Raw genomic sequence first — 25650 nt, 5'->3', positions numbered from 1 at the left:
TGTGTAGATAATACATGGTTATTATTTAAAGAAAATGTTAAAGAGAAATGAAAAAAGCCTTTTTTAAATAAAGAACTCTTTGATTTCTGTCACAATGTTCTGAGTCTTTCAAACTAGGTAATTAATTTACATCCTGACAAGTAGGAGGAAGTCTCCCTTGATATTTGACCAATAATTTCTCTAAAACACCTGGAATTTTTTTTTTTTTTTTTTTTTGCGGTATGCGGGCCTCTCACTGTTGTGGCCTCTCCCGTTGCGGAGCACAGGCTCTGGACGCGCAGGCTCAGCGGCCATGGCTCACGGGCCCAGCCGCTCCGCGGCACGTGGGATCTTCCCGGACCGGGGCACAAACCCGTGTCCCCTGCATCGGCAGGCAGACTCTCAACCACTGTGCCACCAGGGAAGCCCTGGAATATTTTTTAAAAGGAAAAAAATTAGAAAAAATATTTGATATATCAAAAAAAGATTATATTCAACATAAGACAATATCAGAACATAACTGAATTTCCTTGCAAATATTTTTATGGTTTAATATAGCTTTTCTTTGAAGTACACAGGGGGAAACTTGAAAACATCACAACTTTTGCAAGATTTGAATCTTTATCTGACCCTGCTTCTGCCATTCCCTATTTAAATTTCGCAAAAACTCTAAGCCAGTTTATTAAATCAGAGATTTAAAAGGTCTCTGTGTTTCCAGTCTTGCCCGTTTAATGTTCTCAATACTGCTGCCACTGTGATCTTTCCAAGATGCAAAGATCCATGCTCAAAATCCTTCAATGGTTCCCTATAATCGTCAAGATTATGTCTAAACTCCATGTTATGGCATACATGACCTTTTATACCCAGGACACTCTTACCTCTTCAAATTATTTTTACGTGCTCCCCTAGCCTTCCTCCTCCATTTCCTTCTCTCTACCTTGTACACAACACTCTGGCTCTGCTGAAACATCTGCGGCTTTTCTAATGTTTTCATGCTCTTTCTAGCACTGGACCTTTACACGTTCTTCTAATCCCCCTGGCTAACTCCTACTTATATTTCAGCATTTATATCATGTCATTTTCTCTAGGAAGCCTTACATGATGTGCATTTTTGATGCTATGTCCTAATCACAGCATTTTTGTGTGAGTGGCCCAAGCCCCAATATCCACCGACCCATGCAGTGGGTTTTGTTACATGAAAGGGAACCCTGAGCTTGGGGAACCTGGATCTTTTATAATGAGTAGTAAACATGCCTGTACTTTACTCCTGAGAGAGATATTATCTTTATCATACTGGACAGAAAGCTTGGCTGCCCCTTTGCTCCAGAGAGAGACACTATATCTTCCAAAGCTGTTTACTGGCTAAACATCCTAGAGGAGATAGTCCTGAAAAAAGGGCAGTCAGTGTCTTGCTCATAAGACATGCAGAAATTTGAGAGACCCATGGAGGAGTGACTCCCAACAATATTTTGAAGATAGAGCCAAGATTTATGATGGATTTGTGAGGTATTAAGAAAAAAGAAAAATAAATATGACTTCAAAATTGTTGGCCTAAGCAACCAAAAAAATGTAATGCCGATTTACTGAGATGGAACAACTGTGGGAGCAGCAGGGAAAGATAAATGTGGTTTTGGTCAGGCTAATTAATCAACAAGATAATTACAGTCATAATGATATTTATTGGGTATTTTCCATGTGCTTGGCACTGTGTTAAACACATCACATGCATTTAATTGATAAATACTAGCTGAGCACCTTATACATGCTAGTCATTATTCTAGGAGCTGGAGCTATCACCGTATTGAACAAAGACAGCAATATCTCTGCCTTACATTGTGGTGCTTGCATTGTAATGAAGGACAGTCAGGCTGTTGGGGAAATTCAATATGAGTGGGGAATCAACTCATCCTGGAGATAGAGAGATGTCAACCTTGTAAGGTAGGTTTTATTTCCCCCCACTTTACAGATGAGAGAAAAAAAGGCTTAGAAAAGTAATATGCCTAAGGTCACAGTTAACAAGTGTTGGAGCCAAGATGCTAACTCAAGTCTGTTTAACTCTAGAGCCTATGCTTCATTATTTGCCTTGTGAATAAGAATGTAATCATGAATATTCACTAGTAAAAGTGAATATAATGTCTTTTCAGAAGTGTTAAATTAGCCTATCCAATAAATTTTCCTCAGAAATGCAATATTGAAAGTTTAAAAAAAAGTAATGTAAAAATAACGGATCTGGCTATTGCAGTGGAAAAGTAACTGAATTGCTTTTTCAATTTAATATTGATTTAATTTCACACTGATATTGGATTTTCTTATATTTCATGACATAAATTACTTTTGAATATAGTTTCATTACATATCCTTATTACTTTCTTTCTCCTTTGTGGCATAATTTTTCAAATTATGTCATTGAAATGAATTTGAGTAAATGTGAATTTCAAAATATTGGTCCTGTTCAGTGGAACATTAAAAAAGACTTCTAATATATGTTAGTAGCTCTCAGAGAGTATGAAGCACTGAAAACTGTGGTCCTGTAATGAAAACCCAACACTTAAAAAGAGGTACTTTTTGACCATTTATCAAAGAAAAAGTTTTGCGAAATATATTCCCTGGGGCTATATACAGTGAAATTCTCAATAATGTGACAGGAACCATAAGAAACATTATATTTTAGGCTAAATGTAATATAAAGAAGAGGGAAAAAATTGTGGAGAAGGGGTTATTACTAACACATTTATTCAACTACTCATTTATTCATTTTGTAAGTATTTATATTAATATTGTTATTCAATAAGAGGGCATTTGTAGCACGCAGTAACCTAATTATTGTGTTGGCCAAAAAGATCATCCGGTTTTTCCATAAGATGGCTCTACTTGAGCTTAGTTGTCTTTAACTTCATTCAAAACAATTTTCTTAGATTGTATTGTGACAGCTGTCATGTGACAGTGTGCATTTTAAAAAAACTTATCAAAATTGGTGAACTTTTGTGTAACCATTTTTATTTATTTATTTATTTTTTTGTGTGTAGCCATTTTAATATTGAAGATGGAAGAAAAAAGCAACATTTTTGGCATATTATGATTTATTATTTTAAGAAAGGTAAAAACGCAACTGAAACGCAAAAAAAAGAGTTGTGCAGTGTACGGAGAAGGAAAAGAGTTGTACAGTGTACGGAGAAGGTGCTATGACTGATCGAATGTGTCAGAAGTGGTTTGAGAAGTTTCTTGCTGGAGATTTGTCGCTGGATGATGCTCCACGGTCTGGTAGACCACTTGAAGTTGATAGCCATCAAACTGAGACATTAATTGAGAACAATCAACGTTGTACCACGTGGGAGATAACTGACGTACTCAAAGTATCCAAATGAAGTATTGAAAATCATTTGCACCAGCTTGGTTATTATGTTAATTGCTTTGATGTTTGGGTTCCACATAAGTTAAGCGAAAAAAACCTTCTTGACGGTATTTCTGCATGCGATTCTCTACTTAAAAGTGATGAAAACGTTCTTTTTTCTTTTTTTTAAATTGTGATGGGCCATGAAAAGTAGATACTGTACAATAATGTGGAACGGGAGAGAATGTGGGGCAAGTTAAATGAACCACCACCAACCACACCAAAGGCCAGTCTTCCGAAGAAGGTGGTCTTGTATATATGGCGAGATTGGAAGGGAGTTCTCTATTAAGAGGTCCTTCCGGAAAACCAAACAATTGAGCAAAGTACTGCTCCCAGTGTGACGAACTGAAAGCAGCACTTGAAAAAAAGCGTCCGGAGTTAGTCAACAGAAAAAGCATAATCTTCCATCAGGATAATGCAAGACCACATGTTTCTTTGATGACCAGGCAAAAACTCTTACAGCTTTGCTGGGAAGTTCTGATTCATCCTCCATATTCACCGGACAATGGATTCGGATTTCCATTTATTTTGGTCTTTACAAAATTCTCTTAATTGAAAAACTTTCAATTCCCTGGAAGACTGTAAAAGGCACCTGGAACAGTTCTTTGCTCAAAAAGATAAAAAGTTTTGGGAAGGGACTTCCCTGGTGGCACAGTGGTTAGGAATCCACCTGCCAGTGCAGCGGACACAGGTTCGAGCCCTGGTCCAGAAAGATCCCACATGCTGCGGAGCAGCTAAGCCCGTGTGCCACAACTACTGAGCCTGCATGCCACGACTACTGAAGCCCATGTACCTAGAGCCCGTGCTCCGCAACAAAGAGAAGCCACTGCAATGAGAAGCCTGTGAACCGCAATGAAAAGTAGCCCCTGCTTGCTGCAACTAGAAAGCCCATGCGCGGCAATGAAGACCCAATGCAGCTAAAAATTAATTAATTAATTAATTTAAAGAAAAAAGTTTTGGGAAGATGGAATTATGAAGTTGCCTGAAAACTGGCAGAAGGTAGTGGAACAAAACCATGAATACGTTGTTCAATAAAGTTCTTGGTGAAAATGAAAAATGTGTCTTTTTACTTAAAACCCAAAGGGAAAAAAAAAAAAAAACCAAAGGAACTTTTTGGCCAAATCAATACATCTTCACTGCCTGTCTTCCCTGCTAGATTCCAATTTTCACAAGGATGGGTACAATGTCTCTTTTGGTCACACTTCATTCCCCCAGAACTCTGGCATGATAGGTCCTCAATAAATGCTAGACTAATGAATGAAGGAATTAATAAATGAATCTGGGTATTTTCATCCAATTGGTGCCTGAAAAACCATAGGCACAAATATTCATAATACAAGATTGAGAGTTTTAGGGGCTATAACAAGTGTAAATGATAAATCCTGTGAGACTTGAGAGATTAGAAAATTTTGTTGAGAAAATTGGGGGAGTTTCATAGCATTGGGGCTTGCACTTAAGATAGGCAGATGTGTTAGATTTGGTTTCCTAGAAAACACAGCCTAAGTCAATGATGAAAGTGCTTTCAGATGGAAGGTTCAAACCAAGGGCAGAAAGAGTGAGTTAAAAGGAAAATGAGATGAGAGAACACACATGAGCTTGGATTTTAAAAATAACTAGTTGAGTTCCACTATACTATCTAGACTGTAAAATTATGGAAAGAGCATAATATATGGAAAGACCCTAACAACAAAAAAAGCAGGATAAACTAAAAAAATAATTTTTCTGTAACCCATCAGAGAGCTAAGATCACAGGGAAACCAAGTAGCCTGGCAACAGGAAAGACAGGCTCCTCCAGGGAGAGATGGGATGGGAGCCCTGACTCACCTGTGGCAAAATAGGAGGTGGGGGTAAGATAGGTGTCATACAAGCAGGCAAAAACATTCAGCTAAAATTTTAAATAATTTGTTAAAGGCCGACTGTGACTAACGTAGAGCCACAGACACAAGGGGAGTTCACACTCACTCACAGGCTCATCTCCACAGACCCCTACTGGATGCCCACCAGGAAGATGGGGGGCAGAGCAGAGAAAGCCTCCCTTGGAGGTGCAAGTCTAGAGGAAAGGAAGTGGCCACCTCTCCTTTGGGAAATGAACTTTGAGAAATGTTGGGCATTAGGAACTGAAAAAGAGCACTGCCTGGACCCTTGTTCTGTATAAAACAAAAGTTTTAAGCCTTTGGAAGAAAGGCAGCAAACGCTGTCACCTTCACGGTGCATGTGAAAAGCTAAAATTACAGCTGGAGAAGAATGAAAGGAAAACCACTCTACTCCTAGAAATGGAGCAGGAAATACTCTCCCACACAAGATTCCCCAAAGACACACCACAGAGTTTAGCTGCTATGGGGAGGAGGACAGTTTTATTGAGAAAAAAACCACTCCTGAGGTTCATGGCCCACCTAAGCCTGAAGCAGAAACGGACAACAGAGGATACTCCACCATCCTCCAGGCAGACAAGCAAGTACCAAGTCACAAAAAGCAGCATTCTGTCTCTGGGGGAGAGGCAAGAATGTGTAGAGAGACCATCTCGGAATTGCAGGTGCACAGGAAGGAGCTGCAGATCTCTGTGGAGCCTCTTTTATTAGAGCACTAAGCCCAAAAGGAGGGCTCCACCCTCATGCCCTAAGCATCTCCCAAAGGCCCCACCTCCTAACACCATCACATTGGGCATTCGGATTTCAACACATGAATTTGGTGATGGGGTGTGGGCAGGGGGACACAAACATTCAGACCATAGAACTAAATTTATTAGCATAAAGTTTGTCGATAGTATTCTCTTTGTAATTTTAGCTGTATATTTATTTATGAAAACTTTCCCACTTATTATTAATTTGTACCTCTGGTATGTTAACTTTTTTGAAAACCAAACTTTTGGCTTTATTGATTCTCCCTATTTGATATTTGTTGCCTATTTTATAAGTTTTGTTTTTATCCTTATTTCTCCTTCTTCCTACACTTTTTGTTTATTCTTAAGTCTTACTAGTTAAGTTGAATTCAGCATTAATTTCCAGCTTTTAAGCCTCCATTTCCCTCTTAGTACAGCTTTCACTGCGTTCTACAAGTTTTGACATGTGCTATTTTTGTTATCACTCAGTATTAAATATTTTTAAAAATATGATATTTCTTCAACTTTATTTAAAAGCATGTTTTTGAATTCTCAAACCTATGAATTTTTTATCTTTTAAGTACTGACATCTATTTTGATTGCATTATAATGAGAAATATGATTTTTATGATACCAATCCTTTAAAATTTGTTTAGACTTGTTTTATACCCGTGTACATGGTGGTCAACTTAAGTAAATGGTCTGCATGTGCTTAGAAAGGTGTCTATGTGGTAAATCAAGCCTGTTAATTATGTTTTTTTTCAAATCTCCTATATCCTTATAATTTTTGTCTTCTTAACCTGACAGTAATTTACAGAGACTCTGTTGAAATCTCCTGCTGTAGTAGTGGATTTGTCAACTCTTCCTTGAATTTCCACCATTTTTTGCATTTTATATTTTGGTGTAATTTTAATAGAGTTGTTCCATAATTTTGATGCAATAAAAAAGTTATTATACTTCAGAGTATATTGTATTATGGCCCTCACTTTTGATGAAAGAGAGAAGTATCCGTTTTAGTCACGTAATATCCCTGGGTTGTTTCCAAACATGATTACTATGGAAACTAATCAATACGAGTACAGTAGTCCGTCAGAATTCATGGGATTAGTTCCACAGATGCTCAAGTCTCTTATATAAAATGGCATGGTATTTGCATATAACCGATGCACATCCCATATATTTTGAATTACCTCTAGATTACTTATAATATCTAATACAATGTAAACGCTGTGTAAATAGCTGCCAGAGACTGGAAAAGTCAAGTTTTGCTTTTTGGAGATTTCTGAAATTTTTTTTTTTGTTGAATATTTTCAATCTGAGCTTGGTTGAATACACGGATGTGGAACCTGCAGATCCAGAGGGCCAAATGTACTAATCATTGGAGTACATATAAATTTTTATCCTAGCAAAAAGATCAGAATGAACTCTCATGTAATAGGTAGGGTTTTCTTTTGCTGCTATAACAAATCACCGGTACACTTAGTCGCTTAAAACAACACAAACTTATTTTCTTAGAGTTCTGGAGGTCAGAAGTCTGAAATGAGTCTCACTCATTTCGAGGTTTCAGCAGGGCTGCATTCCTTTCTGCAAGCTCTGGGGAAGAATCCATTTCTTTCCCTTTTCCAGCTTCTAGAGGCTGCCTGCATTCCTTGGTTCCTGTCCCCATTCCTCTCACTTCTAAGCCAGCAAGGTCAGACCAAGTCTCACACTGCCATTTCTCTGGTTCTTCTTCTGCCTCTCTCTTTCACTAGAAATGATGCCTGTAATTGCACTGGGCCCACCTAGATAAGTACTGTCTAATCTCCCCATCTCACAGTCAGCTGATAACCTCCTCCCATCTGCAACCTAATTCCCCTTTGCCATGTAATCTAACATATTCACACGTCCTGGAATTAGGGCATGGCTATCTTTGGGAAGCCATTATTCTGCCTATCACAGGTGGTAAATGGAGGGAGCAGGAAAGGTGGACATCATGCTTAGATTGAATTAGAGTTAAGGTTAGAGAAGGTACATAAAATAACACAGCAATCTGCCCAAGTATGACATTGCTTTCAGATCTACTTCATGTTTTCTCCTAATATGAATATGCGAACATAGGTAATTATTATTTAATCAGTATTTATATGTTATTAAAATATGTTTACTTTAGAAAAAAGTCAATATTTGGTTTATTTTCAGATAATACCCTAAACAATGTCCTCATCCACCTGGGGGGACTTTCACAAATGTCTAACATGGTACTGAGGATATACTATCCAATTTCTAAAGACCATGCTGGTCCTTCACATTCAAACTTCCTTAAATGTCCAAAAGACCTAAAATTAACTTCATTTCAGAGTAAACTGCCTGGATTTTAACCCAATTTATTTATATGCTTATTTATTTTTTGCACAACAACCATTTCATTCTTTCTTTTGGGTTTACGGTAGTCTTCAAAGTGGCTAAAACTACAATAATCAGACTGCCGAATAAGGGTGGGATGCCAGAAAGACACAGAAAACAATCATCATTGCAACTAAAACTAGAACTTTTGGGGGTTTTTTTGGTGTTTTAATTTTTCAGTAGTTTTTTCTTAGTAATTCATTTCATTAACCAAATGTGGTTAAACATGTACTCTGTATCAGAGCTCGTGCTAGTCATTTGGGATAAATGAAGTCATTAATTAATTCAATAAATATTTATTGAGCGCCTACTACGCACCAGGAACTTTTTTTGATAGAGCTCCTGACAGGCCTTACATTTTAGTGTGAGAGATTGACAATAACAAGTAAAATATGTAGATGATAAGTACTGTGAATAAGTATTGTGAATCAAAATAAAGAAAAAAAGGGGAATGGGGGACAGCACAGACTTAAGTGGTCAAAGAAGGCTCCTTTAGTAAGGTGACATTTGAGCAGAGATTAAAGGAGATCAGGAGTGAGCCATGCGAATTAAGATTGAGAAAAGGATTTCAGGAGGAATAGCAAGAGCAGAGTCACAAGAAGCTGGAGCATGCCCAGCATAGTCCAGAGAATGCAAGGAGGCCAGTGTGGCTGAAAGAGAGCAAGCTTAAGGAGGAGAAGCAAAACATGAGGTGAGCAAAGTAAAGGGTGAGGTGGGGAGCAGGTTTTATGGGGTCTTGTACATTGTGAGGATCTGGCTGGCAGGGGAAATGAGAAGGATTTGAGCAGGGGGATGAACCGGAATTACTTTCATAAAATTAGATTAATTTGCTATAATAAAATTTTCTTGAAATTTTCCATCTATATTTGGGTTTACGGCTAGTTTATCTGATGCCATGACTAAGTTCCATAACCATTATTAAAGATTTTCTTTCTGTTTGATTACTTTTTAAACAATTTATATTTTATTAGTCCTGGAATGCCAGTACATCACAATGTAAACCAGACTTTCAAAATGGCATTGAAAAACAATTAACTTGAAAGCCCATTTTATCACCGCGTATTTTAGGATTAAAGCTTCTATGTTTGTTTAGTAAACAAATCATTAAGTTAAAAACTACAGAATAAGTAACCAAAGATTAAAAGAGCACAGAGGTATTGTTAAAAAAATTAAAAATAAAGATAGTAAAGTTAGGTTACTTTTTTTGGCTCATAAACACTTATAAACAAGTTATTTGAGCTTTGTTATAAAAAATAAATTTTCCTGTTGTTTCATGTTATTTGCTTAATGTTTTAACTTTAAAAGATTAAAATTATGGTTAAAGACCCTTTTAACATATAAAAACTATACTTTTTGCTCCTTATGTTTCATATTGATAGACTTGGCAATTTTCAGCCCTCTTTAAAACATCCCTCGTGCATAACTATTGGTGATGCATGGCTTGTGATGTGTTCACTTTTTCTTTTCTGTAGGAAACCGTTCCCACATTATTTTCTCATACTCCTTAAACTAGCGCTATATGTATTACCCAAATTTTTGTTTTATAAAACTAATTCCGATAAGTGGAAAACCTAGTGAAACAATCTACTTGTGATTGTAGGTTCTCTTGATTTTTTCCATCAACTAAAACTTGAGTTCTAATACAACTGGTCCCAAACTACAGCTATTAAATATGCTGTAAAGGATTTCAGTGAGCTTTTTACTATTGGGGTATTTTTTGAAGACACATTCTTTCTGTGGAAAAAATAATTTACAGTACTTGAGCACCAACTTTCATCTACTACTATTACATTTTTTTTAAGGATTATTTGCAGGTTTAATGTGTAACAAACATGTATTCTCTGTGTGTAATCTTATCCAGAGGACTGGCTCAACTACCTATGTGGTGATAACTTCTGTATCTCCTTCTCTAGGCCACTCTCTTTGGGAGCTTCAGATTCTATTTCCACTGGACCTATCTGGTTATCCTGTAGACACTTCAAATTTAATGTGAGAAACTCACCTTGGTCCTAAAGATAAAACTAAATCCTGTATAGATATCACCAAATCTATAAGCCTGCTCCTATTTTTGATTTTATTACTGGCAAAGCCGAAAATCAGCTAAATCAGAAACCTAAACGTTACTCTCAGAGACTTCCCCCTCCATCTCATTTAAGCAGCCACTGATTTCTACTAAATGTACTTCTAAATCTCTCTCAGATTCAGCTTCTTCCCAGTATGATGTAGTAGAAAGATTTAGGACTTTGGAGTGAAGCAAACCTAGGTTCAAGTATACACTACTTGTAAGATAAATTTCAGCTACTTTTTCTATTTGCAAATCTATTATACTGCAAAGTTTAAACGGGATAATGTATCTATCACAGTGCCTGCCACATTATGTTTAATAAACCTTAATTGCCATTCCCTGTCACCTTGTTTCCCATTGATTTAGTTTAGGACATTATCATTTATTGTTTAGAACTTTGCAATAGTTTTTTTAACAAGTCAAATTGATTCTATTTTCCATGCTGTAGCCAAAAGGAACATCCTAAAAGTCAAGTCTTGTCATTTGCTTGCCTAAAATTCTTCATTGGCTCCCTGTGGCCTATACAAGGTCCAATCCTCTTAGCATAACATACACTTGCCCCAGCCTGATCTCCTGCCACTCTAGGTTTATTCTTAAAAATTACTTGCCAGTCCCTGGCATATGATTGCCTACTTGTCCCTTTTATGTCTTTAGCTTGTCTTTTTGTTCTCCCCCGTTGCGGAGCATCGGCAGGGGGACTCTCAACCACTGCGCCAGCAGGGAAGCCCTGAACCCTTATTCTTAAGTCTCAGCATCCCAGTTCCCTCCTCTGAGAAACTTCCCTACACCTGTCCAGGCAGTAAGGCACTTCCTCTCAGGTCAATAATTACTTACTGACTGCTTATTAGGTATGTACCAGCCAGTATAGTATACACTGAAAATGGAGCTGTGAAGAAGACAAGGTTTCCCGCTCTCACAAAGCAGCTAGAGACAGAGACTAACATTTAGATAATTTACTTATAATTTTGTTGAATGCTATAAAAATACAGTGTTATGGGAATGTATAACCCCGTCTTGAGAGGGTGGTCAAGGGCTAGCTTCCCTTAGGAAGAAACACTAAAAGATTTGATGGATGATGCCATTGTACCCTTTATAATTCTTTCTTACTTAGGCAATTGCAGTTGAATTGCTTTCAATATATGATTTTGACTAGCGGATAAGTTATAGGAGACCACGATTACCAAAAGATCCTTTTGGCTATCACAAATACAAGATTCTGATATCCATGACTTAAATCTATGTACATCAGGCACTAAGTATATAATCTTTTATCCCTAGCAATAACCCAGTTATTACTATCTCTCTTTTATAGATAAAGAAGTTAAAGTTCAAAATGAATGTTTCAATGATTCTTCCAAGGTCTCTCTGTTGAGTCAATGGCCCCAACCCAGCAGCTTCGGGATCCCAAACCCTCTTTTCACCATACATTTCTGTCTACTCCTATATCTGTTTATTTCCAGAATCTTCTAGCGTCTGGTTTCTAGCACGCGTTCCGCGAAAAAATAAACGGAAAGCCTTATGCTAAAGGTAGCATTATTTTTCACTCTTGTTGCCCTCAGAAACTGACACTAGAACTTCCTCCCATTAGGAGGGAGAGGCATTTCCAGATCTGTTTTCAGGCTTGGAGCAAGACTAGTAATTCCAAGTTGTTTGCTCGACTCCATCAGTCTTTTTTTTGCACCGGACGCCAATTTTCCACACCCTCCTCAGGAAAAAAACCCGCAGCTTTTGAGAATATTGGTTATCTGAGCCCGCTTTCCTCAGGCCCCTGTAAGGAGGCGGGCCTCGGCTCCACGACCGCCTCCCCCTCCTGGGTGGGGCTACACGACAAAGCTCCCCAGCACTCACAGTTTCTAAATTTGGGACCTTTAGGCGGGAAAGCCGAACCCACAGATTCTCGACTTAGTGGAGCCCACAGGGCCCCCTTAGCCCCTTCAAGCGCTTTCTCTGTTCGCCCATCCCTGCATCCCCCTCTCGACCTTTGCGTGGCAAAGGCCGCAGCCCGAGACGCCCAACCCCCACAAAGCGGGTTCCAGAAAGCCCTCTACGGCGCTCAGAGCCCTACCGCTTCAGGCTGTGGAAGACTAGGGCGGGCCCGACGCTCCTCTTGCGCGCTGACGTCACGCGGACGCACGGCCACGCTGGCTCCTCCCACAAGCCCGAGAGTCCGGTTTCCGGCGGGAGCGCGGAGACCCGAGCGTGGGTGAGGCTGCGGCTGTGAGCGCGGAGCGGGCCGTGGGCTGCTCTGTGCTTTGGTACCCGCCAGCATGCCTCACCTGGAAAACACGGTGCTTTGTCGCGAGTCCCAAGTGTCCACCTTGCAGTCCCTGTTTGGAGAGGTATTGTAGTCCAGCTATCTTTTCTCTTCCAAATCCCGGAGGCAAACAATTCCGTGGTCTTGCGACATGTTCCAATTTTTAAATTTTCATTCTGATTGAGGGGCCGTAGACCGTCTTTTGCGTTGAGGTAGGGGGTGTTATAGGTCTCTCCCACTCCTCACCCAAAGTAATTTGTGAGCGGTCTCTTAAACTGCACGGGAAGGACCGGCCTGCACTAGGGCTCGTTGGCCCAGGACGTGATATTTTACGCACGCCACGGTTTTGAGAGGGTGTTAGTCTAGAGCAACTCGAAGTTGCTTCTTACCCCAGCTGAACAGGATTTTATACAACAGATGTGTTTGCCCAGTGTTACTTATTCCAAAGTGAGTCCCCACGTTTCAGTGAGGTAGTTAGTGTAAGTCCTGTGTGGATGGGTAGTTGTCAAGACCTGTGAGGGCCAACGCGGTGCTTCAGGTTTAAAACTTCAGCGGCTTTTCCAGCGTTGTTAAAGCACAGAAGAGGTCTAGTCTAGGCTTCTTGACTATCAGGTGATGCCTAAGAGAAGAGGTTAAATGTTTCCTCTGGATGAACACTGCTGCGGAGTCCTTTCCACAGGAGGTAGCATTCATCAATTCCATACTTAATCTGTTTTTGATTATATTCTGGTGGCCTTTAGTGAGCCTTTTGCTTCAGACTGATTAATTAGACTTGGAATTGATCACACTTGGATTTCATCTGTAAGGAGAGTAAATGAGAGTTTAGGGTCACACTCACGTTCTTCCCCTCACACCTCTGGTTTGCTTTCATAAGTACTGCTTTCATCCAACTACCTGGGTGGCAGTCTGGGGTGGCCTGTGAAGTATTAGTGGAAAAGTACCACCCTCCTTCTAAAGGGGCACATTAGTTAGGGAACTAAGGTCAGGGACTGCACCCTCAGTCAGTATTCTAGTTATAACGCTTTTTTTTTTTAATATCAGATTTTTTTTTTTTAAAGGCATTGGGTCTTTTTTTTTTAACTTTATTTATTTTTGGCTGCGTTGGGTCTTCGTTGCTGTGCGCGGGCTTTCTCTAGTTGCGGCGAGCGGGGGCTACTCTTCGTTACCGTGAGGGGCTTCTCATTGCGGTGGCTTCTCTTGTTGCAGAGCAGGGGCTCTAGGTGCGTGGGCTTCAGTAGCTGTGGCACGAGGGCTCTAGAGCGCAGGCTCAGTAGTTGTGGCACACGGGCCACTTAGTTGCTCTGCAGCATGTGGGATCTTCCTGGACCAGGGCTTGAACCCGTATTCCCTGCATTGGCAGGCGGATTCTAAACCACTGCACCACCAGGGAAGCCCAGTTATAATGCTTTTAATTGTAGTTATCAATATTATCACTGAAACATTTTCTTAGTTGTTGCATTCCTTCCCTGGAGTAGACAAACCCAGATCACTACAAACAGAAGTGGTCCTCCTGAAAATGAATGTTGGCAAATAGAGATGAGTGATATCAATTCGGTGTAAATCACAGGAAGAAGTCATATTTAACAATTTTAATAGCACTTTTCTGTAAGGTGCTGTGCATGTAGGAGATGCAAAGATCTATAAAAAACTGGTTCATATTTCTTAGCAGATTCATTTATGTATTCAAATAAATATTTAGTAAGCACCTTCTCTGTTCCAGGCACTGTGCCCGATCCTGGCTTATTACAGTTTGTGTTAGGTTTATGAAGGTGAAAGGTTAAATAACAGTGCAAGAGTTCAATACAGTTCTAGTTAACAGTAGAAAAGATGATGTAAGGTGGAATATTATTAAGCACCAAATAATGGATGCAGATAAGTGTGGCGGGATTCCAGGAAAGGAGAGTTTTAGTGTAGCTTGGAAAAGTGTCCTGAAGGATATCTTGTGCTTCTCTTTCAAGGTGAAATATAGCAGAGATGCTCAGCAAGCATGTGTTTAATTCTTGTTACAGAATTTTTGAGCTAGTTAATTTACAAGAGTGTTATATATAAACTTAAGAAAAGAATCCCTGTATGAAACATCCATTTTTAATCTGTTGGGCTGCTCTTGCCATAGGCATTTGCCATTAGAAAGTATTTTCCTGTATAAATTTGAGTTCCTGATTTGTCTTGCTAAAAGGAAATTTGTAACTTGGTGGCTAGAATGTAATAAATGTTTATGACTACAGTTGGCCTTTGAACAATGTGGGAATTGGGGGTGCTGACCCCCTGTGGAGTTGAAAATCAGTGTGTAACTTTTGACTCACCCCAAACTTAACTGCTAATAGCCTTACCGATAGTCAATTAACACATATTTTGTATGTTATATGTATTATATTCTGTATTCTTACAATAAAGTAAGCTAGAGGAAATGAAATGTTATTAAGAAAATCATAAGGAAGAGAACTAATTTATAGTACTATACTGTATTTATCAATACTGTTTACATTGTTTATAAGATGAATCGTCTGTCAATAGCTACATCAGTATTGTCTTAATAATACAAAACACTGGGCTTGTTATACGTATTACTAACTAGACATTAAAAATGAAAAGAATGTGAAAAAGAAATTCATATCTATTTACAGGTATAATGATTCATACATTGATAACAAAGAAGCAGTGATATGATTGCTTTATGGTAGCCTTCTGTTATGGATAGAATTCCTTCATGGTAGCCTACCTATATACTAATGAATGAACCCTTATAAAGTTTCATGGTGTACAGTATTCCAGTCATATTCATAATACAGTATTGTAAACACATGGTTACATTTTTTGAAAAATCACTTACCTGTGATGATAGGCTAATACACAGTTTCTCCAATTATAGGAAGCAAGGAGGGGTAGGAAGAAGGGAGGAAGGGAGAGGGAGAGAAAGAGGGGAGAGGCTGGGAGGCACAGACATACCATATGGTATGTATGGTAATGTAATCCTTTGGGAGCAAAGTTATAAAACAGAAAACTAACACATTAATTTTATATTAAATATCATTCACCTTATGCCTTTGTAAGGATATACTATTATCTACATATATTTTACGCTTCATGGCATACTTAATTTTTCCTATGTGTTTAGGCAAAGTGGTTCATCTGTGAGTTTTTTCAAATTGTTGCAGATCTCCAGAATTGTTTCGAATATGTTTATTGAAAAAAATCCATGTATAGATGAACTCAAGCAGTTCAAAACCTGTGTTGTTCAAGCGTCAACTGTACTATTGTAGTGGTAGATGATCATAGAGACTACTTTTTCACGGAAATTGCATCATCCAGTTTTCTTATAATTATTTTTTAAGTGTATGTGAATTCCTCCAAAGCAGGTTTTATCTCTAACTGATTTCTGTACTCTTTAGTGCATTATGGTTTTCAGCATTTAGCAGCTGTCTAATTAATGTTCATTGAATGAATGAAACATATTTATAGTATTGACCAGACCAATATAGGGGTGTTTGACAATTTTTACTTTTCTCTAGGCTGCTGACTCATAATGTACTTCAGGAGAATCTTGGGAATATGTATTTTGAAATATATGCTGTGTAGATTTGATCATTGAAAACAGTGATGAAATGTATACATTTAGGCCAAGGTAAATGTAGTAAGCATAATTCAGAAGTATCCTGTAAGTTTTCCTTAGAACAGAGGACTCTTGAAATTCTTTCTAGTCCTGTGTTTACATATGCTTAGTTTAAAAGCTTTAGAATGTAGACTGAAGTTGCAGCCTGTGGGCTTAGATTCTATAAAAAAGGGTTAAGAAAAAAATGAAGTATGGTCAAAATCATTCTTGAAAAATCTGTTAAATCTCTCAAATTTGAAAATACAAACATTTATATATATAAACCTGTATAATAATAAAAAGGGTTGAATATATATATGTATAGTAATATATATAATAGATAGGCCAAATGTGATTTTCCAGAAATTTTGAGAAAGAGTAGAGTTGAATTCAAGTAGGTTTGAGGTATAATGATGAATCCACTAAATGCTGACTGTTGAAATCATTTGGATTGAATAATATACTTTATCATGGAAAAGTTTGTCACAAATTGATGAATGTTTATTTTCTGTTTTGTATGTGCAGACTGATATTTGTCTTTTCTCTGCTAGAGACATCATTTCAGCTTTCCATCCATTTTTATTTATGGACATACTGCCAGTGGAAAGACCTATGTAACACAAACTTTGTTGAAAACTTTAGAGGTAAGAATATCCCAAACTCAGTGTTAATTGATTTTTATTCATAGACTCCTAGAAATAGAAGGGATCTGGGAGATATTTAGTTTACCTTTCTCTGAAGGAATATCTTCTACATAAAACATTTCTGACCAACTTTTTGTTGAAGACCTTCAAAGACTGTAAGCTTCAGAAGGCATTGTTAAATAACTTGAGCCTTGATGTTAGAATGTACTTTTTAAGTTGAGCCAAATTACTCTCTCTAACTTTCATTGGATGATAATATTTGGGGGAAAACACACATAATAATACATTCTTTAGAAATACTAAAATCTGTTTCTTCTCCATTATTGTACATATTTGAAATATTGATAGTGATAAGTCTGAATCTCCACAAGTACAAAACTAAATATGTCACCTTTACCCTGCCATTTTTCCCATATTGCCTCTAACAGTGAATTTCACCATTCACACAGTAGTCTAAACTTGCTCTTTACTCTTTCTTTATCCTCACTCTCTTAGTAAATTGAACAGTAAACACATCCTGTTGATTCTGTATCATTAATGTCTTGACTCCATGTAGCTTGAATCATAGCCATTGCTGCTACTTGAGTTTCATTTACCATTATTTCTTTCATTTATTTCCACAACAGTTTCCTAAGTGCAGCCTGTTCTCCACCCTGCAGCTAGTCCATGAAAATCTTAAATCAGATATTTAGGAAAAGGTTCGGGTGTTTTGCCTGATATATAAGACCCTTCATGAGCTGAGTTCAGTTTATCTTTCTTAACGTAATGCCTAAGAATTTGAGATAGAGTCCGGCAGACTCATGTTCTTCTTCTGGGTTCACCCTGTAGTGCTTTCGCATCTGAAAAGTAGGGCTAATAGTGACATTTGACATTGTGAGAATTCAGTGAGTTAATACATGAAAAGTGCTTACCACAATACTTAGTATATAGTAAGCACTCAATAAAGTTTAGCTGCTATTGTTCGTGATTATTGCCACACCCTCTTTCATATCCTAAGCCAGGGATGGGCAAACTTTTTCTTATGGGCCAGATAGTAAATATTTTAGGCTTGCGGGCCAGGTACTTTATATTACAACCACTCAACTCCTCCTTAGTGTGGAAGCAGCCATGGACAGTATCTGTCTAAATGGGCATGGCTGTATATATCAAAACAGATTGCTAACCCAAAGGCTGTAGTTTGCTACCCCCGGTCCTAACTCTAGCTCAGAGTATGTGTGTTTTGTGTGGCATACTGAACTATTTTACAGTTCTTGCTGTCTCTTACTTTCAACCCTTGGCACATACTGCTTGGAATGGCTTTCTTGTACTCATTCACTCCAACTCTTCTACCCTATTATTTGGCAAATGCTTATTTATTTTGCTACGTTTTCTTGTGTTTACACTTTGGGTAGCCTTTTTTGACTCTCTAGGCGGTGTTAGATGCCCCTCTGTTGTGCAGCCTCAGCACTCTGTGCTTAATTCTGTCGTTAATATTTATCCCTTTCAGATGTGATAAATGTTTGTGTTTCCCTGGCTTGAAACTGTTTCTTGAGATTATTCCCAGCACAGTTCTTGGCATATATCAACTTAGGGATTTTAGCCTTTGATCCTGAAGTTTGCCTGTGCATTTTAAAATACAGATGCCTGAGGTTCATACCAGGCTTCAGAACCTGAGTGTACAAGGTCCCCGCTCAGGCATTTGCATTTGGAACTCCCTGCATGAAGTGTCCAAAAATATCTATATTGAATAAAAGCATGAAAACTGAATATGGAAGTTCCATATTTAAGGGCTGTATTTCATTTTTTAATGTATCTTGATTTTTGTTGCTGCTTAAACATTGTAATGATGATTATCACCACTTTTGGTATAGGTACACAAAGAGACATTTAGAGTATGCTGCCATTAAAGGTCATAGATAGCACACAGGTAGCAGTAAACAAGACAGTCTTAACAGAGCTATTTTGGACTGTAGTTCATAAAGGAGTGGGGGTAAAGAAGGTCAGAAAATGCTGGTGAAATTGTGCCTAAGTAACTATAATGTAGCCTTAGTTACACTGCTACTCTGAGAAAGAAAAGCCTCTTTATTGGGTGAGATTTATAGAATGTCGCTAAAAATAGTTATAGGTTCCATTATTTGAGCCAGATGCCACACGCTGTCTTCCTGTGAGTGATCAGTACTGCTTTTGTGATTTCATTTTGAGAACAGACTATATTTATAAATCTTTTTTTTCCTTGTTACTTCTGGAATTACCTCCATTTTGTTAGTTCTCTAAATGAAGAGCTAGTTGTAAGTCCTTATAGGGGGATTACTCTGTTTTTTTGGTTTAGGTGTGTCCATGATTAAAAATATTATTTTAAAATTATAAGTAAGAAATTCCCACTAAGAATTTTAACATTCACATGTTCTTCGGTTTCTTTGTAAGAATTCTTTAGCGGGAAATACAGGTTTGCTTTCAATCCCTGTAGGAAACAAATGAAAACTCAAATAATTAAAGTGTGTTTAATGGAGGGACTATAACATTTTACAAAGGTTGAAGAAATGTTAAGGGAACCAATAAGGGATGGTGATGTGCTGAGAGCCTTTACCTCTCTCAGACCTGAATGGCACAGGAAGGAGCTGTAATCAGGCCCCAGCAAGAGGTGTAGCCTTTGATGAGAGGCTGCCCAACTCGAGCTGTTGCCTTTGGTAGAAGATGCAGCCACTGTCAAGCTGTGGGATGGGGGTGGGAGTCAAGGGAATGAATATTCACCTTCTTTCTCTTACCACTTTGCTTCTGTCTCCTGGTTCTTCCCTTTGGCTGAATCCAGCAAGAGCTAGAAAATGAGTCTGGGCGATGCAGTCTGTACTGGTCAGCCTCCTGGGGCACAGAGCAGTTTGGAGAATGGTGGGGTATAGATTTAGAAGGGCAAATGGCGGATATCCAGCAGAGCCCTTGTTGTGGATATGTGTTTTCTATTTACACTTTTTTGGTTTTTGTTTTCAGCTTCCACATGTCTTTGTGAATTGTGTTGAATGCTTTACCTTGAGGCTGCTTTTGGAACAAATTTTAAACAAACTGAATCATCTTAGTTCTTCAGAGGGTGAATGTTCTACTCAAATAACCTGTGAAACATTTAATGACTTCGTTCGCTTATTTAAACAAATAACCAAAGCTGAAAGTCTCAAGGATCAGACTGTATATATTGTAAGTATCATCTCTTATTTGAAAACTGATTTATTAGATCAATTTCCATGTTTTTCTTTTGAGACTTATGTACAGTGCATTGTACAAGGTGCTTATGCAACATAAAAATGTTTTAGATACATTTCTTTTTTTAATTGAGGTATAGTTTTTTAATTGAGGTATGTATAGTTGATGTACAACATTAGATAAATTTCAGGTGTACAGCATAGTGATTCACAATTTTTAAAGGTTATACTCCATTTATAGCTATTATAAAATATTGGCTATATTCTCTGTGCTGTACAATGTATCCTTGTAGCTCATTTATTTTATAGGTAGTAGTTTGTACCTCTTAATCCCCTACCCTTATGTTGCCCCTCCTTCCTTCCCTCTCCCCACTGGTGACCACTAGTTTGTTCTCTTATCTATGAGTCTGTAGATGTAGTTCTTATCTAAAGGGAGCTTCAGTTTAGTAGAAAAGCTATGACGTACTCACATATGACTACATATAGAATGTGATTAGTAATAACCATGATATGCAAAGCACTGATTCAGGCACATCTGGTACGGCTTCATAAGGTGGTAACATTTGGGATAGATCCAAAAGAATGATTCGGGTATCATTAGGAAGACACTGAAAAAGAGGAATTTCCTGTGGAGGGAATTAGGCAAAGGCATACAGATGGGAATGGAGGCCAGGGAATGCCAAATAGCCTGGTCTTAGTGGGTTTAAAGTATGAAGGAAGAGAAAGAAGAGTAGAAAGGTGGGTGGGGGTAGATCAGGGAGTGTCTTGAAAACCATACTAACGAGCTTTATTTCATTTCTTAGGCAGCGAGAGGCAAGGACATAGTGAAGACTAGAGCAACAAACATGCTTTAGGAAGACTGCTATGAAGGCATGTTGAATAGGTGAATTTGAGGGGATTGAAAGACATAGGCTAGATGGTTTTGAGGCTCTTGTAACTGTTTCCATTAGAGGAAATTTGGGCCTGGACTAGAGTTGGGTCAGAAGATGCAGAAAAGAACAAATGGAAGAGACAGCAAAGGTCAAACTTGTCAATTATATATGGGGCAGGTCTGGGAAAGATGAATTGTTTAATTTTAGGTTGGCTAAGTTTAAGTTTTAGTTGTTACATCAATGTGAAAATAACTAGCAGACAACTGAAAATATATAACGTGTTTTACATTAGTGAGATTTTATAACACCTTAACCTTATTTTAAAAAATGATTATCTCTGGAATTGAAATTAAAATTTAATATAATACCTTCTCATAATGGCTAAGTTTATAGTCACTGAAGGGACCACATCTTATGCATTCTTGCATCTCCTTAAATGTATAAAACAGTTCCTTCCACATTTTAATTTTGTTCATTTATTTATGCAAATATTTACTGAGTACTTCTTATGTGCCAGGCACTATTTTAGATACTGGAGATGGAACAGAGACAAAATAGTGTCTGCCCACTTGTGGCTAATTCCTCTAATTGAGGAAGATAGGTAGTAAGCAAGTTAATATGTAGTATGTCAGATGTGGTACATTAGAGTAAGGGAGAATCCCCTGGGCGGGGGAGGCTAGTTATTTCTAAGTGGGGAAGGCAGAGAAGATCTCACTGAGATGATGATAACTGAGCTGAAACCTGAAGGAAGCGAGGGGCAAGTCATGAAAATATCTGAAAAAAGAGTATTCCAAGCAAAGAGATTTACATGAGCATACAGAGGAGACTGGAGCATGCCTGTGTATTCAAAGAATATGAAGGAGGCCATTTTGGCTGGAATATAGTTTAAGTAAGGGGGAGAGGGGTAATGTTGAGAATCAAATGAAGGGTACAGGTACATTTGATTCTTCATTTGAGAATCAGACGAAGAGTACAAGAGTACACTAGTGCAGGCTAGTGTTATGGGTTGATTTGTTTCCTCCAAAAATTCATATGTTGAAATTCTAACCCCTACTACCTCAGAATATGACCTTATTTGTAAATGGGGTCGTTGCAGTTCTAATTAGTTAACTTGAGGTCATACTAGAGTAGATTGGGCCCCTCATCCAATATGACTGATGTCCTAATAAAAAGAAGAAATTTAGAGACAGACACGCACATAGAGAAAATGGCACATGAAGATTGGAGTTACGCGCCACAAGGCAGGGGATTACCAGGAGCTAGGAGATGGACCTGATACAGGTCCTTCTCTAGAACCTTCATGGGAAGCATGGCCCTGCCAATAACTTGATCTTGGACTTTTAGCTTCCAGAACTGTGAGATAATAAATTTCTGTTGGTTAAGCCACCCTGTTTGTGGTACTTTGTTATGGTAGCCCTAGGAAACTAATACAACTAGTTATGAAGCATTTGTATTAATCTAGGCAAACAACATGTTGGCTTAGACCGGAGTAGTAGCAATGGATATGGTAAGATATGGACTGGATATATTTTGAAGGTAGGGTTGACAGAATTTTCTGATAGAGTGAGTGTGGAGGAGGAGAGAAAGAAAGAAGTCAAGCATGACTCAAAAAAAAAGTTTTTGTGCGCTTGAGGGGATAAGGTTGTCATTATCTGAGTGGGGAAAACTGCAGCAGGTGGGGTCTTGCTGGGGGAGAAGGAGTGATGAGGAATTTGGTTTGGGGCATGTTAAGTCCAAGTAGAGATGTTGAGTTGGCACTTGGATGCTTGAGTCTGAGGTCAAGAGAGGTCCAACGTGGAGATACCATTTTGGACTTCTGAGCATACAGTAGTAGTACTTAAAGCTGTGAGACAGGATTAGGTCACCGAGAGAGTGAGTGAGTTAGAAAAGAGGTGAGGCCAGTGACCGAGTATTCTGGTGCTCCAGTGTTTAGGGGATGAAGAAATGAGGAGACAAGGGCTTCCCTGGTGGCGCAGTGGTTGAGAATCCGCCTGCCGATGCAGGGGACACAGGTTCGTACCCCGGTCTGGGAGGATCCCACATGCCGCGGAGCGGCTGGGCCCGTGAGCCATGGCCGCTGAGCCTGCGCGTCCGGAGCCTGTGCTCCGCGGTGGGAGAGGCCACAGCAGTGAGAGGCCCGCGTACCGCAAAACAAAAACAAAAACAAAAAAAGAAATGAGGAGACAAGAAATCAGTGATGTACTGATGTCCTCTATAAAGAAAACTTGGAGAGTGCATAGTCCTGGAAGTTTCTCTAAGCTGCCCCTTTCCTGGTCCTTTGGCTAGAGAAAGTAAGGTTTTGGTTGGGGCTCTTTTGGTCTGTGCTGCTTGGCCTTCCTGTGTTGCCGGCTTCTTCAGCTCGACAAATGGGATATGTGAGGCAAAAAGACAACTTAGACAATTCACCCTGTGAAGTGAGTTGTCATTCTTCTGGTCCTGAGGTCCCTAGCTGGTCTGCCTCCTCCTTTCCACCTTTCAGAGCCCCATTTGTTTTATATGTAATACTCAAGATTCTTAGTTTTACTTAGGAGGAAGAGGAAAAAGTGCATCTACTCCATCTTAGAAGCAAAAGTCTAATTTTTTTTTCTTCAGAGCAAGTACATAGTGAAGAATTAATAACTACTAGTATAGTTTGGCACTGTTACCTTGATTTATGCTAAGATGACTCTAGTTTAACCCACCATTGCTTTTGCACCATTAGTGCAAATGTCACCATGATGAGAAAGGCATATAAATTTTTAGTATTATTATGAAAATAGTTTTGACCTCACCAACTTCCTGAAAGAGTATCAGAAACAGCACACCCCCCTGCCCTCACCTCACAGGGGGCCACAGACTACACTTCAGAAACCAGTGATGTAGGAAATAAGTTGATCTTTCACTGGGTAGCGTAGGCAACAAGATCACTGGTGGAGAGAGGGATTTAAGGAAATGAGTCTACCATATCAGAAGGAGGTCATTTATGTGGATTTTGAAATATCCAAAACTACAGGAGTTATATTAGAGATGTGACAGTCAGAAGCTATAATATTTAAAGACCAAGGAGGAATGACCCCAGAGTGTTGGATGATTCCAACAAGTAGAGTTTCAAAGTTGTGTCTTTAGGGAAGAGGGAGAATCAATTTTCTGCAAAGAGCCATGAGGAATAACTAGGACCCAACTCACTTTTCAGGCCCAATGGATCAAAGTAGGCATTCAATAAGTTATTTGTTAGATGACAACATTAGGGTGGAAAAGTTTGCAGGTGTTTAGCATAGAACATTATTTAGAGTAAATCGTAGAACGTTCAGCTAGCTAATATATGAATTGGTGAGTTTCAGCACTTAGGAAATAATGCAGAAAGATGTCTGAGAATGTTTTCTAGTCAGTAAACAAGCTTACAAATCAAGTCTATTAGAATGCCTTCAGGTAAATTATTTTTTAAATGTTTGAATCTGAATTAAAATTTTAACTTCTTTGAATATTAGTTATTTGATAATTGCTTTTTTTTAACATCTTTATTGGGGTATAATTGCTTTACAATGGTGTGTTAGTTTCTGCTGTATAACAAAGTGAATTAGCAAAAATATGGAACGCTTCACGAATTTGCGTGTCACCCTTGCACAGGGGCCATGCTTATCTTCTCTGTATCGTTCCAATTTTAGCATATGTGCTGCTGAAGCGGGCACTGATAATTGCTTTTGAAGAAGGATCATTTATTAAAATACCATAAAACCATTAATTACAGTTGGTTAATTGTATCCAGTCAGAAGAATGAACTATTAACTTATTGCTTCAGCTTTGTGTTTTGCATTAAAATGGGCATACAAATGGGCCAGTTTATTTGAATTAATCTGTGTCATGTATTAGAGAGTTTTAAAATGGAAATTGATGGGAAAATTGCAATTGAGAATACATAGTGGAGAAACTAATTTGTATCTTTTTAGTGGTAAATAATTTTAGCTTTATTTTGTCTAAATGAATTAGGAATGAAATATCTTAAGTTGATTACTCTCATACATTGTTTCAAGCTATCTATTAATCAATAAAACAGATAAAAAACAATTTGGACTATTCAGGGAAATAATATATTCCCTGCATTTGAATTTTATTCCTAATTTAAATGATTATAATTTGCAACATAATCCCAGTAGCATTATCATAACACTGAACAAAAATTTAATCTTTCTTGGGGCTTCCCTGGTGGCGCAGTGGTTGAGAGTCCGCCTGCTGATGCAGGGGACGCCGGTTCGTGCCCCGGTCCGGGCAGACCCCACATGCCACGGAGCGGCTAGGCCCATGAGCCATGGCCGCTGAGCCTGCGCGTCCGGAGCCTGTGCCCTGCAACGGGAGAGGCTGCAACAGTGAGAGGCCCGTGTACCGCAAAAAAAAAAAAAAAATTTAATCTTAACATGACCGGTTTTCTAGTTAAACAGGGTTTAGTATCGAGTTACAAAGTTCAAGCAAGAAAAGTTTTATATGATGAAATTCAGAATTTTCTTCTGTCTCTCAGGTCAGAAAGCTTTGTAATTATTGGTACGTGGTAGACATTTATCTTTTACTAAATGTAATTAAAAATGCACATAGTTTTATTTCTTGTATACCTATAAGAAAAGGTCCTTAGAGCATCTTCATTCATTATCTTTTTGATGGTATATCTTTAAAACAAACCTATTTTAGTATAACTATGATCCATTCTCTAAAATCTGGGTTGAAACATGTTGTT

The 25650-nt window shown here is 38.4% G+C and overlaps 1 protein-coding gene and 1 non-coding gene across 3 annotated transcripts in view; one reads left to right on the top strand and one right to left on the bottom strand.

Annotated features, from left to right (window-relative positions):
• The first annotated feature begins 12561 nt into the window (after nucleotides 1–12561).
• Nucleotides 12562–25650, top strand: part of ORC5 (origin recognition complex subunit 5) — a 72826-nt gene continuing 59737 nt past the window's right edge. Inside the window, exons 1-3 of one of the 2 annotated variants that reach the window (XM_089917772.1) lie at nucleotides 12562–12755; nucleotides 16811–16903; nucleotides 19868–20068. In XM_089917772.1, coding sequence (XP_089773898.1) covers nucleotides 12684–12755; nucleotides 16811–16903; nucleotides 19868–20068 — 366 coding nt within the window. In that variant the 5' untranslated portion in view covers nucleotides 12562–12683. The remainder of the gene's footprint in view (nucleotides 12756–16810; nucleotides 16904–19867; nucleotides 20069–25650) is intronic. The other variant, XM_022554355.2, reaches the window with a different exon arrangement.
• On the bottom strand, nucleotides 24507–24613 carry LOC115802677 (U6 spliceosomal RNA). Its single transcript, XR_004023203.1, has one exon. It is a non-coding gene; the product is annotated as a U6 spliceosomal RNA (small nuclear RNA).

The sequence above is a fragment of the Delphinapterus leucas genome, chromosome 9 (assembly GCF_059928025.1).
Source record: "Delphinapterus leucas isolate spDelLeu-1000000601 "Yukka" chromosome 9, BTC_Dleu_Yukka2, whole genome shotgun sequence".
Lineage (NCBI taxonomy): Eukaryota > Metazoa > Chordata > Mammalia > Artiodactyla > Monodontidae > Delphinapterus > Delphinapterus leucas.
The sequence above is the reverse complement of the archived record's forward strand: the minus strand, read 5'-3'. Positions and strand labels throughout refer to the sequence as shown.